The sequence below is a fragment of the Corvus cornix genome, chromosome Z (assembly GCF_000738735.6).
Source record: "Corvus cornix cornix isolate S_Up_H32 chromosome Z, ASM73873v5, whole genome shotgun sequence".
NCBI lineage: Eukaryota > Metazoa > Chordata > Aves > Passeriformes > Corvidae > Corvus > Corvus cornix.
This window is the reverse complement of record NC_046357.1, coordinates 7333298-7348569: the sequence shown is the minus strand read 5'-3', so window position 1 is coordinate 7348569 and position 15272 is coordinate 7333298. Positions and strand designations below refer to the sequence as shown.

Here is a 15272-nt window from a genome sequence, read left to right as displayed (position 1 = left end):
ACTCTGATATATCATAGATTCACAACAGAATTTCAGCTTTGAGCATCTCCTCTCTCTCTTCCCTCAGGTTTTCAGCTCTTCACAGCAATAAAAGGGTTAATCTCACCTCGGCCTTGCAGCTTTGCAGCTGGAATGTTGAATTTTTCTTATCGCAGTGGAGAGGGGGGAGAGCCGAGCCGCTCCGGCTGCCCACGGCAAGGCAGTGGGGGGGGTTCCACGGCTGGAACAGGTCCATCGGCTCCAGGGTGGCCGTGGCCCGGCCCAGCCTGGCCCAAGCAGGGCCTGGCCGGGCCCACTGGGCCCTGCTCGGGCCCTGCAGCCACCTGTGCCAGCACCGGAAACGAGAGAGAGCTTGGGGGGGAGTTTGCCTATTCTTAAATGTGGATCACAGAGGTGATCACAACTTTAAGTGGCTTAGAGAATTGTCCATATTCAAACTGGCCAGCTGATAGGTTCTATCAGTTCCCAGAGGAAACTGTAAGCACCCCTTAGCAAGGACGTCCCTTCCGGGACTATGCTTGCTAACCTATGACACTATTCAAATTTTTTGGACTTAAGATACCTCTTATCTGTGGTTGTGCTGTCTATTTTTATGTATCTTCTCAATACCACTGAAACTTCTTGTAAATTGTTTATTTAAACTCAATCTGCCCTTACTACATAAACAAGCCTGTTGCTGCTCTAAAAATGTGAAATTATCACCAAAAAACATATTTCCATTGCATTTATTCTTTTGGTTGCTAGCATATACCACAAGGCGGTATGGACCAAGTATGTACAGAAATAAATCCCAATTTAAGTTTCAGAACATCACTGTCCTATTCTATTTTACAGCACATTCTCCTCCTTTCTCTCCAATATATAGTGAGACTGTTTAAAAATCAAAAGTAAAATAAGAAGAAAGGAACATTTTAATGTGTGCCTAAAGTATAGTGCTACTGTATGTTATGGTTCCGCTTCATTAGACCACACTGAACTTTTAACACATTCAAAATTGCATGTTTTCATGCATATTCCCCAGTGTATGAACAAAACTGAAAGAAAGTAGTGGTAGCTTCAAAGTGATCCATTAGGTACTTTCAACAGCAAGGTAAGTAGACTGAAGTTCTCTACAGCCTTTGCTATGTGTTTCAGAAGTCACTTTTGGGCAATGTTCTAGTACACCACAGAATAAAGGCAGCATCCTACCTGTGGTAGACACAATATTCTCCGGGCTTTCGCTGCAGAGCTGAGACAGAAGACTCGTCTTGCCAGAGCCAGAGAGGCCTATGCAAACCAAGTCATACTCAGGTCGTGGTGGTGGCGGTCCCTTGCAGCAAAGTGCTCTAAAACACTGCCAGGGTAGGGCAAAACAAACAAAACAAAAACAAGAGGAAGAGGTTACTTTTCTTTTCTGGCAAATGTTTATTCAAAAATGTTCTAAGAAGCAAGTTTATAAACCTAAAGGCATTGGAGAGAAGCAAATATTATTATTCCAACTTATTATTTTGACTAAGTCAACAAGTAATAGACCAAGACCACCTCTACTAAAATCTAGAACAACTTTCAAAGAAAACAAATACACATGCTAACTTTTCACCTAAACCTCGAAAAGCTGGTGTGGAGAAATATGACATCCATTTCCCAAGTACCACAAACTGCTCACACCACCAGATAGGCATGTGCCCTATACAGCTCTGCAGTTGATTATGTATGAGTTTCCTTCCTGTGCTAATTTCATGCAATACCTGGTGTGAATATCAGGGCCACTCCTGAGCAGCTGCTGGCCAAGCTCTACCTCTTGTCACAGAAAAGAATCAGGGATCTTTGCTCCACTAATGTCCTTTCTGGGCTTGCTTTGTCATGCGTTTTAGCTCAGAATAACAGCTGTTAAATGGTACAGCTTGTAAATAAGTAAATAAATAAATAAATAAATCTTGCTGGACATAGAGCTAGTAAAAAACAGATAGATGTCTCACTTTCACTGGAGAAGTATAAATTAATCACAATGTAAACAAATAAAAATCTCTTACACAAAGCCTCCTTCAGAGTTCTGCTCATTTCTCTTAAACAGTTTTGCCAAAACAGGCCAAGTATGTCCAAAAGGTTCCTTAGGCCCTCCGAAGTTCTTCAGTTCTTTGTTTATATGCAATTTAGAAACTTTATATGTAAAAATCTAAAAGCACACAGTTCCGGGAAAACTAGGAAGTTTATATTTTATATATAGAGCGTAATTACTCACTAATTTCCAAGGCAGATCTCCACCACCCCAACATATCTATGAATACCTTTTTCCCCAGTATCTGCCACCTTTATATCAGAGCAAGACGGCTGCTCTAATAGCGCAGGGAAAACGTGTCTGTGCAATCAGTCCTTTCTCACACATTCTGTTTTTACATAACCCCATCTCAACCACAAGTCAGTCATTGCACTGATTGCAGGAAAAGAAATCCAGTCTTTACAACTTTAACCTAGTTTGTCTTGACAACTGCCCAGGTTTTCTCACTGAGGGCTACTGGAGGAGCAGAGAAACTGAACTGATGTCAGTAAGGCTCTAATGCAAACAGTGGGGTCTGACCCTGTGAGCAAGTCGTCCAGTGAGAATGTGATTATAAAAGAACAGCTCACTCAACGCAGAACTTTAATTGGATTCTTTCAGTATAGATGGTAAGTTATTATACATGCTGCCAAAACAGTTTTCATTCCTTTAAAGAAGCAAAAGATAAATTCAGTGAAAGCTACAAAACTACTTCAGCACCTTTTAAAAGAGTGAAATGAAACACTTTAGAAGAAGTAAGAATATTTACAATAATATTTAAGCTGAAGAAAGGCAGCAAATTTTTAAAATAATAGCTTTGCCTCCACTAAGATTTGATTCAAAAATTATTTTAAGAAGGTTTGCTCTTGTATGTATATCATACCTTAAAGGAATAAACATGCCTCCTAGCTCTATTTACTGATGTTCTATTTATTTACTGGTTTATACTTATCTCACAGGTTCTACAAAGCCACACCAAATATTCTACTGTGGCACTTAAGTCAGAAAGGCCAACTGAGCACATTGAATAACATAAACTCCTTTAAATAAAGCTTCCACTTAATGGATATCAGGCTGAAGGCCACATAAAATCCTTCAGAGCTTGCCAGAGGTCCGGAGGCTGTGTGTCAGACCCTCTACAGCCAGTCTTTAAAAGGATTCAATTTTTCCCTGTCAGCATGGCATCTTTGCAACAACCTCTTGATGTCACATTGAAAAACTTAAAGGAATAGATGAGTTGATGGAATTCTGTGCTTCCCTCTGTCCAGCCACTGTGCCAGTTCTTACGCAACCAGACATGACTTCTGAGCCCTGACAACATCTAGTAACATACAGTCCGGTGAAAGATAATTTCTGCTCTTTGCAGAAATATGGAGGCTCTGTGGTAACAGGCAGATTTTGTCAACTTCAGGATCTCTCTACTGCAAACTCTTTAAGTCTAACTTAGTCTGGAGAATCTTTATATGTTGTGGATTAAACACATGATCAAAAATCCAGGTCAAATTGCAACTCCAAAGTAGCATATGTAGACTCACCACCCCCTCACTTATCCTTCACCAGTAAGCACAGTTAGGCATGAAAATTTCAGAGATAGAACCCTAGAAGATAGGAACATGGCTCCCCCCAGACCACTCTCATATTTTATTTGATATGATTCCCTTATCTTTGCTATATTCATGACTTTGTCCTTCTGCTAGGCTAATTTCCTTCAATAGCTTGGTTTAGCTGTAATGAAAACAATTTTTTAATGCTCCAGCTTCAAAAAGCTGCTAAACTTAAGCTATTGTGTATAGCACATAGCAGCAGCAGAGATGAGAAACTCTAGAGCACATTGTAGGGGATACTTGTAAAAACATATTTAGACTTTTATAAACTTGTTTCACAACCCTCCTTACTCAAGCTCAATGAACATCTTTCCCATAGGAAATATCACTGTACAAACAGTCTGATCACTCTCTTCCTGTTCTCTCGGCAGCCTAAAGTTACCTGCTCCCTAACGAAGTTAGGGTTATTTAAGCATCCTTTATTGAGACTAAACCTTTATTGTCACAACTTTGGCAGCTGCATGTAGTAGCTGCACAGTATCTGTGGAGGAAAGGAGAAAATTCAGAAGTCACAGACCCTGCAAATAAAACTGCATCTTATATTCTGCATTTTATTATGGACAGGAAATGCATCCTGAAGTATTTTATAACCATGGACTAGAGCTACACATTGTTCAAGATGTCGTCACATATTACAGTGCACTCTGAAAACCACAAAACTGCAAGAAATGTGTACTAGTAACTAAAGAAATCATTCCAGAACTCCAAAACACAAATATATCAAAAACATTGAGAGAGTTGCTCAATTCACAAGTAGTGCTCAGTTCTTTCCCAAACCAGCATACTTTCCACTCCATTTGATCAACCCAAAAGGCATAAGAGAAGCCTGAATTAACTTGCCAGATATGGACCTGGAAGTCTCCTCCATTGATTCCCAAACCCGATTTGCTTGATGGGCAATAAAATCCTGCCTTTTAGGTATTACAAAATAAACTCTAAACCCAAACAGTGACTCTCAGAGGACGTGTCAGAGCAGACAGAAAGAAAACATTGTACAACTGCAAATACAGGGTCAAGCGGAGCTAGCTGGCACAGTTACTGAAAGGTTGTTTGAGATACGGTCATGTGTGCAACCCCACTGCTAGCAACAAAAATGCAACAACATTTTTTTAAACCTTCTCATCCTATCAGGGTAAGACGTTACTTAGTATAAAGGAAATGACATACCAAATGGTCAGCTTTCATAGTTTTTGAGAATATCACACTCAAATCTATAGCAACTGGATGGAGAAAACAGGCATGCAAAGAGAGGCAGGCAGGGAGAGTCAGGAGTTAATTTTTTAATGAACCTATTTTTAAGTACTGAAAATAAAACAATAAGGTACCTTTAGTCAGTTTATGAAAAAAAAGGATGGATTTGTCCAGGAAACCAGGGGTAATAGGTGTTGCAGTCCACAGAAATCTGTGCAACATTCTGCAGCTCTGTTACTTTCATTTTACTGTAAGCGTGCATGAACACTGCATGTGCCTGTATAATCATTTTGTAAAAGTTAAGGGAAGAAGTTAGCCAGTTCTACTCCTCCTTTACAGATTTCTAACCCAACCAGACGATTCTGGGTTTAGGTAGAGCAGTATTTATGCTGACAATCCTATACAGTGTCCCTTTAAAACCCCATGGAGATTTCTTCTGGGAAAAGCATATTGTGCTTATAGCAGGGATAGCCAAACACTTTGGATGCATGTGCCGCTCGGAGATCACAGATTGAAGCTCTGGGCAGTAAATGTCCCTGAATTACTGCTCTCTACAACACATTAAACTGCCTCCAGCTGTTGAGTCTGTCTTTGCCTACTCATTGTACTTCTCGTTTCACTCTCCTTTTTGGGGTGAAATACTCCATTATTTCTGCTTTGTTCTGGACCCATCTCCTGTCTGTTTCTTTTGTTGCCACTATTTAATAGGGACAAACAGAAGCAAGGGATTTCATGCTTAGTTGGTTAAACACACACACTCTCAAGGAAAAATACCCTAAGTTAGTGCAGCACTAATGCTAACAAACCAAGCATTCAGAACTCTTGAAATACAGAATTAAGGCTGAAAGCTCAACCCTAACTCTGCTCCCTTCCCCCCTCTTGGTTATACTTATGGATATGGTCTCCTTTTACAATTTACTTTTCATTTAAGGTATCTTTGAAAAAACAGGCTTCTAATACTCACACACACTTATATCCAGAGGACTGGTTAATCATCTGAAGCTGTTGATAAAACTCAAGGAGTTTACTTTAAAAAGTAAAATTTGCACACAGTAGGTTCCATAGCTCTGAGATCACACAAGCATAAAGAAACCTCAAACCTTGAAGAGATAATGTGAAGGGGGGGGGCTCAACAACACAAGACAGACAGTTATAATGTTAATGATAGGAGACAACTGGGAACAGCAGCGGGATAATTGAACGCAAGTAGTAAAATATACAAGGCACCAGAATGAAATTATACACTGGAGGGGGGGCGAAGGAAATATAAATAAACTAAATTTTAAGTGTACAAATACCTCAACTTTAAATTAGTACAACAAAATTCCATGCATTTCACAGTGTGAGCTAAAGCTGCAGGCTCTTCAGTTTCCACACTGCTGTACAGGTGGTTATACCTCTACCAAAAAAAAAAAAAAAAAAAAGGGAAGGAAGAGGAAAACCTACAAAATTTAAGGCACCCAATAAATGACACTGCTTTCAGGTTTTCAAACATCAGATTAACAGGGTTCATCTTTGTCTATATGACTTCAGTAATAAGGACAAAACTTAAGAGTGCTGTTCATTTTGTGGCTACCAACAGATATGAACACAGATGCATATAGCCACTGCCAGCCTGAGTGATGTTCAGCACAGATGAAAATCCTATAATCATGACTCTGACCGTCCACAACCTCATTAAGCAGTGACCACTGTACTCAAGATCCTCCACCCCAACACAGGGTAATGATCCAAACTCCAATGGAAGGCTCAAGATCTCCTAACCTGCTACACCATTCCTCGCACAGGATAAAGCAATCCTCTAGTTTAATCTGGCTAAGGAGTGAGTGATCAGCCCACAGATTGAACCAAAAGTGTTCTTTCTCTCCATACATCTACCTCTCTTCAAATTTATAGCAGCATGTGCTGCAGAAAGACCAACAAGTATAGGCATTAAAGACAAGATAATATAAAAAAGGGCAGAAGAAAACAGTTTCTCAAGGAAGTGAGGCAGTTTTAAAGAGCGAACAGTCCTGGTGATATCCTACAACACAGAAATCATAGAATCATAGAATTGTTTAGGTTGGAAGGGACCATAAATATCATCTAGGTCCAGCTACCCTGCCATGGGCCAAGACACCTTCCACTAAACCAGGCTGCTCAAAGTCCCATCCAACACTTCCTAGGATGAATCACCACAACTCTCTGCAACCTGCTTCAGGGTCTCACCACCCTCACAGTAAAGAATTTCTTCCCAACATCTTATACAAATTGACCCTCTTTTAGTTTAAAACTATTCCCCCCTTGTCCTATCACTACATGCCCTTTTCAAAAGTCCTTCACCAGCTCCCTTGGATGCTCCTTTTGGGTACTAGAAGGTGATACAAGATCTCTCGAAGCATTTTCTTTTCCAGGCTGAGCGAGCTCAGCTCTCTCAGCCTGTCTTCACAGGAAAGGTGCTCAGGCCTCCTCTGGACCTGCTCCAACAGGTCCATGTCCTTCCTGTGCTAGGACCTCAGAGCTGGATGCAGCAAATGGGATCTCACCAGAGCAGAGGGGCAGAATCCCCTCCCTCCCCTGCTGCCCACACTGCTCTGGATGCAGCCCAGGACACGTTTGGCTCTCTGGGCTGTGAGTACCCATGGCTGGGTCATGTCCAGCCTCTCACCCACCAGCACCCCCAAGTCCTTCTCAGCAGGGCTGCTCACAATCTACTCTCTGCCCAGATTGCAGTGCTTGGGATTGTCTTACCCCAGGTGCAGAAACTGGAATTTGACCTTGTTGAATTTCATGATGTTCACATAGATCCTCCTCTGTTAAGGACACTAAGCAGCAACATATGGTCTAGAGCAGAAATCTCAAATTCTGCCTTCTGACCATGAAGAAATACATTTGGATTCATTGGTTAAAATCGTTTACCATCCCATGTCAAAAGCTTCTTGGTATTTCAGAGAAGCCAGGTTCTGGAATCTCATAAGAAGCAATCACGCCTTAAAAAACTTTGAACAGCCCTTGTAGTCTCAGATGAACAAGACATAAGACACCGGCTCAAGCCCCAAAATCAGACAAATGACACAGACATATTCATTTTTTAACATATTTGATAACTCTGCTACCAATAGAGAAGGCTTAGCAGAAATACAGCTAAGAAGAAAGAAGCGGATGACTTCAGACAACCCAGATACGATACTGCCATTCAGAGCATATAATTTCAAAAGACTTCGTGGTCATGATAATAAAATTATAGTGGGTCAAATTGCAGGAGATAATTTGTTTTACTTGGTATCAGATGAACTGTTCTTGGATGAAGGCTTGACCCAAAGTTCAGGAATCAAAAAATTCAATAAATGCAGTCAAAGACATAACTTCCCTGGAAGGAGCTGTATGGCAACAGGAGTCCTTTCCCTACTACCAGTCAAAATAAACCAGAAACTTCACATCCAAAATGGAAAATGAGCCTCTCTGACCTTAATGTCTTGGACACTACCTATAAATCAAAACCAAATTATGACCATCCCTTACATTCACACTAGAAGAAAGCGTGAAATAAAGTAATATCAAGTTCTAGATATACTCAGATATTCAGTGAAGTAGTATGATTTAAAAGCCTACATAAAATAAAATGGCAGACAGCTATGATAAACAAAAGCTAAGTCAGCAAACAGTTATAAACACATGCACAGGTGGTACTCTGAACAGAAGACAATCAGTCGCTTCACTGCAATGTCAGTCAAGCTCCAAGGGGGTTTTTGGACACTTCTAAGTTCCATCAAGTGTAGAATTATTGCTCAAGTTGTTGCCTCTCTGACAGTTTGCTTTCCACTTGTTTTATTGCACAAGAGTAACTCATTCAACGCACTAGTCCATTCACATTTAACAGCAAGAGACAAAGGCAACAAAAAAGATGAATGAAAGCCTTAGCAAACAGTTTATTTCACAACTTAAGGAAACACAACCACACTAAAAAAAAAGCCTGAAGAATCATTGAAAATACCAGCAAAAAAGGCAGTAGCAGCATCACCCAAATGTGCAAAAGTTAAGGATGGGACACCTCCCATCACTTCTAATTTCTGGTAAGGATAAAAGATGTATACATTTTTTTTCTTAATACTCCCCCTCAAAAAAACCCACAAACAACAACTTTAACAAAATCACACCTTTGAGCTTTCAGGCTTGCTAAAAGTCACCCCTGTACAGTTTCTGAGCCAAACCATAAAAAGCATTTCCATGATTTATGTGTGCTACAAGGTGGCTTACCAAACTTTTTTTTTTTTTCATCACAGAATGAGTAATTCTGTTCTGTTCACACAGGATCACAAAAGCAGAAAGAAGCATATAGACCACTTGGTGTTCTTTGATTTTTTCTGAGCTGACTACATGACTACATGACTACATGCCACCTACATGCAACAGCACACTTTGTTTCTTTTTTCTCCTCAAAAACTATTCACAAGTACAGAAGACCCTGGACATTCATATTTGATATACATGGCACGCATACGATTACTCTGGTAACAACATCAAAAAGAGGATTTATTGATACAGTAGAGTGATATCTTCAAGCCCCATGCCAGAATGGGTCAAGAGAAAAAAAAATACAAAAATATATCTGGTGCAAAGAGAAATCTAGCTGCACACTAGATGGAGGTAAATGAAGACTTGCATTCTATTACATGCATTAAAAAAGTAAAGAACAAGAAAAGCTACTGCTGCTGTCCTACTCTTAAAATTTGCAGGCAAATTCAAATACATTAAGAGAATAAGACCCATCATGCCCTGTGAAGTGAAACTTCTGAAATTTACAATAGGATCTATATAGCAAAACGGTCTCAAAAAATTCAGTTCAAATAGAAACAAATTCATTTGAAACATAGTTGGAAAAAGCAGCATGGGAATAGCCAAGTGCAAACAAGAGAAGTGTGCACTAATAGCCAGAAGATCTCAAGGGGGATTCAGGTGATACCAGTGAATAAATCCCTGAAAAAAGTAACAAGATCTGAATTCTTCCACCCATTTTATCAGTAACATTTACAGAAACAGGCAAACTCCAGAGTACTTTTTCCAACCAGCTTCCGCCCATGCTTTCAGAGTTGGGCATCATAATCATAAACAAAAGGAAGTAATTCCTGGGCTGACACTTTACCGCGCCGTAAATTAAGTCTCTCCTGATGGGAGAGAATTTACTGAAAGTGTGTGTGTTTCTCTTGAGTATCAAAAAGCAAAGTAATCTAGAGAAACTATAAGTATGTTTTGAGGGAAGAAGAAGAAATAACTGTTTACTTAAGGCAAAGTTTCCTCTGAGATTAAGCCCCAAGATATGTCTTGTTCCTTCTTATGAAAGATTTCAAAACTAACATTTGACATCAAATCTGAGAGAAAAGAGGAGAAATCTCTGAGGACAGCAGTCCAGACTGTTTTCTACCAAGTCTGGTCTTACTGAACAAGTTCATAGCTGAGACAGAATAGTAAGTACAGTAAGATTGCGAGTATCAGTCAAACTAAAAAATTGTGTGCAAAAAACCACAAAAAAACCAACCAACCAAAAAAAACCAGAGAGACAAAAGGACCCATTGACACTGTGGTGGGGGGGGGGGGGTGGGAAAAGTCACAAATGGAGAGTTTTAGAATCAATTTGCCAAGTACCATAAAGCAAAATTAAACACAATCAGGATAGTGTGACAATGCATTAAGAAGGAAAATACAGTTTCAACTGTCACTTTTAAACCTGCTCAGGAGTCCCTGCTGCTCTCTGCTCATGCAGTATGCTGAGCACACCATGGCAAATTTAGGCATTAACAAACCAAGAAGTGAACAAACCAAAAAATATTTGGTTGCCCTAAAATTATCAGGAGATAAGGGAAAGAAGATATGAGTAGAAACTGATGCAACAAAAGTTACTAAAATAGAAAGTGTATGCACCTAACATCTAAATAGCTTTACCAGTATACACAATCCAACAAGAAGTAATAGGAGGATAACAGATAATAGAAGATGGACACAAAAAGGACAGCCTGACTTTGCAGGCTGTGCAAGTCTTCTGGCCAAAGAATTCTTCAGCTTGGAACACTGAAGACAAAACTGCTTTTCAACACCAGAAAATGGAGTAAGAATTATACCAGTATTAGTGCAGTCACAAATGGGAGATTCAAAAAACATGGCCTATTACCAGTTCATGGTGTTACCAGTCTCCAGTGTTGAATTTGAAACACTAGATAGTTGCAGGCTGTAAGTATCTCTTATTCATTAGGCTCCCTATGAATGATTTCAATCTTATGTGGCCTTTTCCTTTTACTTTCCCAGTACATTATATTTACAAAAAATGAGAAACTTCAAGAGAATACCTGTTTTGACCAAAAGACCCTAGGGAATATGAAATATGTAGTCATGTATACAGAAACGTCTCTTCCCTCCCCCTTAAAGAGCATAACAGTTGTACTTGGCTAGCACAGCACATTACTACCATGGGAGGAAACAGACCAACCCACACAAAAACATTAATCCAAAATATACAATTAGAGGAAGGCATATGAATCTCAAGTACCCTTAAAAATTCTTCAAATTTTAATCAATGAGAGCGTCTTGGAATGCAGAACAAGTTTACCCTCAATCAAACTCTTAATGAGTTAGGTTTGAGGAACTTCAGCCATTGAAAACATCCCATGCTCCAACACAGGCATTTCACATTTCTCCTCTCTCCAGCTGCAGGTTTGGATTTTTTTTCTGGCTACGTATCTACCATGGAGTTTCTCAGCTGACACCCTGAGAAGGTGATGAAGATTCCATTGGCTGTTTTGTTCACTTAGAACTGCAAAATCAGAACTGAAATTTATTATTCCTAAGCATGCATAAATCAAGAACTACACAGCCTTTAAACTGTTTTAAAGAGAATGCCAAGAGATGCCCTACTTCTGGTGCCTGAAAGTTTGGGGAACACAACTCAGTTTGAGATAAGGATTTTCAGCTGATAGGGAAGGGAACAGATCCTACAGAGAAATGTGTCAACTACACATGATAGCTGTTTTCACAAGTTTGCACTGCAAAAAAAAAACTAAACAAAACAAACCCAAACAAAACAAAACAAAACAAAAAACCTCACGTACCCAAAAAAACCTGACACAAAAACTCACACAACAACCACACGAAGATTTTTTTTTTTTTTTTTTAAAGTAAGTATTGAGCAATGCCTATTCATCTTCTTGAGTTACGTGGGGGAAAAAAAAACCCAACAAATAAATGGTAAAGAATAATCTGTAGACAAATTCTGGATGTATAGATTATGTTGCCTTTGAAAAGCAGTGGCTGAATTTCAACATTTTTTAGGTGAAAATGGAAGCTGGCAAGAACCAGCTTTACTTTTTGTGAAAACACAGATTACTGTGGCCTTGCTCACAAAACAGCCTGCCATACAACTATGCAGACTCATGGGTATGTCAGTGTGCCTGCTCTGTGGTGCTGACAGCCCAAACCAAGAAACTTCTCCTGGTGAAACAACCACCATTTTTTATCAATTAAGAGGCATGAAACACTTCAATCCACAAGAGTGTATCACTATGCTAGATTTTTTTTTTTCGGTCTCAGAACTGCTGAAAGCCTTTTAAGGGGAATTAAATTTTTCTCCTTTGAGTAGGTGCAGCCTCCAGGCAGTTCTAGGAAACCAACACTTTTAAAAGGAGTAAAAGCCCTCTGCCTGAACCCTTCCTGTGCAATCTGTTTCACAATGATACTGCTTTCATTGAAAGTGTGATGAGTGTCTGGGTTTTTTCAGATGATTATTATGCAACATTTCCATAAAAATTCTTGAAAGTTAAAAAAGCAACAGGTTGTTACTTAAGAGTACACCTGATGTTGATGAATACAATCACAAATCCAAGCAGAAATAAACTTAACATGTTGTTCAGATAACTGAGCTTAGTTCCTCTAAGGGATGCTCAGTTCCTCAGCTGATTTAATACTTAGCTGGGGGAGATTTAATACATGTTCTAAGCAGGCTGCAGACACCTCAGTAAGAACTGACTCACTGCTTCTTACTGGAACAAAAATTTTATCATTTATTCTAGATCAGCATAAATCTTGCCAAGCTGGGAAACTCCTTTTTGCTGGCTAGAGAGAAAAAATCACTGACGACCAGGGAGAATTGCCATAATGGTGAGAGTCTATCAGAGAAACATAAGCAATCTGTAGCTGGTAGCATAATTTAGAGTGAGACAACTAATAAAAACAGGCTTAAGAAATAGAAGACAGTTGTCTTTTAGAGACTAAGACATACAATTAGTTGTAAAAGCAGTACACTGGCTTTAACTCAACTTTTTGCTTTAAGTATCTTAGATTTTTTCATTCACTTTCCTAAAGACTGGCAGATTACTAAAGAACTGTAATAAAGAACTGAAAGCTGTGATTTTGTAATATAAAGGTATAAGAAACTTTAACAGTGAAACTTCAGCAACTGCCAATTACCTACATATCATTAAATCAGTATTTTTGACACACAGAGAACATATAGAGCGTGAGAAAAGATGCACACAGTTCTATTCATGCCACAGAGATTTTTCACTGAAAAGGATGCTTTCACAGCTCACAAGTAATTCTTCAAAGCAGTTTACAACAATGAAAAGATACAACAAGGCATGGGATATATCATACTAATTTATACAAGGATTAAGGGGTGTAGCACATTTTCATTATGTTATTGGGGAATAAAGTTACAAAGTGTAGGATTTTAGAAGAAACTAAGTGCTCTAAAACATGTCAAAAATCACAGTAACTGAAAAAGCACTGGAAGAATTTTACTTTCTTAAGTAATAATAATATAGGCCTCTTTATTTGAAGAAACGTGTAAATGATCAGGTTTCCTCATCCTTGCAAGAAATTCTTAAGATCATGCTGTTGAGATTATTGCCAGAAAAGCATACAATCACAAATTATGTCTTAAAGAGATCAATGCTTAATCAGGAAGAAATGGCAATCTATAAAATCAGGGAAAGAGACATTAAACTTTGGTTTTCTAGTGCACTGCACACAATCCTTATCTGATACCTGGAGGTGGAATCATCATGCACATAGATGAATTTTACGTGAGAGGTTTGCAGAACAGAGAGAACAGGGTGCTGGTGCATTTCTATATTAGAAACACTACTTCTGTAGACCACTAGAAAGCAAAAACTGCCCCAAAGTCCACAGCCCAACAGAGTAAGAGCTGGTAGTGGGGCATCAGCTCTAAATACAGCTTTGGACAACCTAGCTTGGACTTGTATAGTTGAGCAGGAAGTATCAGTGACCTTCTAGATAGACACTGAACCCAAGGAATTAAAAGGGGAGATCGTCCAAAACTGCAGTCACTTCCAGTTCTGAAGGTCGAGAGCAGAAAGATCAGATTTTGAAGTATTTACTTCAAAAGAATGTTTTCTACTCATTTTTATACAAGCATTTTATAAAGCCTATATAAATAAGAAAAAAATGCTGTGTGCATTCTCTAACAAGGCAAAATTTCTGGTACCCAAAGGATAGCACAAGCTGGTAGATCTCCTGCAACAGGGAAGAGGCAAATTGTGTCAGGTCACTATCCTCAACTGATGTGTACCAAGAAAATCAAACTAAAAATACAGAGTAACATATACAAAAAAGCATAAGACTGACCATTCCTCAAGACTCACTAGTTAGGCAGAATGATGAAGCAGAAGTTCTCCTGTCACTACTAACCATATTGATCAAATCTGAAAATGTGCTAACAGCTACTGTTTTTCCTATTGAATTTTCCAAGTTCCTTACCACAGAAAACTAAAACATCTCAGATCTTTTTTAAAACATTAAGTGCTCGCTCTAAACTCAGAAATATTTTGATGGAAAAGAATAAAATATCCAGGCCTAAGGTTCAAAATTAGGTAAAACATGAGAAATTCTAGTGCATATATGCTGTCTTGAGTAATTGTCCTAAAAATAAAATCTCAAAGGTGTTTGACTACTATGAGGTGAACTGTGACTTCCAAAATTAATGCACGTTTGCCTAAATTTTCAAACTGAAACTAGCAGTCAGGTTATTTTTAAGTTCATTCTTAGAAACATATTTTATTAAACCTATTTTTAAATGTACCTAACTTCACTAAGTTGATGCTAATGTCAGTCCAAACAGAAAAATAGAGACAGAGAGCTGGAAAAGAAAATAGAAAAGAAAACAAACAAACACACGAAACAAACAAACAAAAAAACAACTATGAAAACTAGCAGGAAGGGGAAAGAACATGTTGCTATTAATGTATTACTTCTAGTGAAATACCACTGAAGTTCAACATAATCCAAGCCACAGCGCAATGTGTGTAAAGCAGCAAAGAGTCTAAGTTCCATACACTAGAAGAGAAGTAATAATTATATGGCTTTTTTTCTTTAATTTTGTTCAGAATTGGAATTTAGTTTTGGCACTGATTCAACCTATATGTACTACAAAAGAAAGCAGTCCTTCAGCATGGAAGCATGGTCTAATGCAAAAA

General features: G+C 38.8%; 1 protein-coding gene across 7 annotated transcripts in view; it reads right to left on the bottom strand.

The window, feature by feature from the left end:
* The window catches only part of ARL15 (ADP ribosylation factor like GTPase 15), a 252963-nt gene that overhangs the window by 167453 nt on the left and 70238 nt on the right, over positions 1-15272 (bottom strand). For all 7 annotated transcript variants that reach the window (XM_039566720.1, XM_039566719.1, XM_039566721.1 and 4 more), the window contains one exon: positions 1189-1333. In XM_039566720.1, the coding sequence (XP_039422654.1) occupies positions 1189-1333 (145 nt within the window). The remainder of the gene's footprint in view (positions 1-1188; positions 1334-15272) is intronic.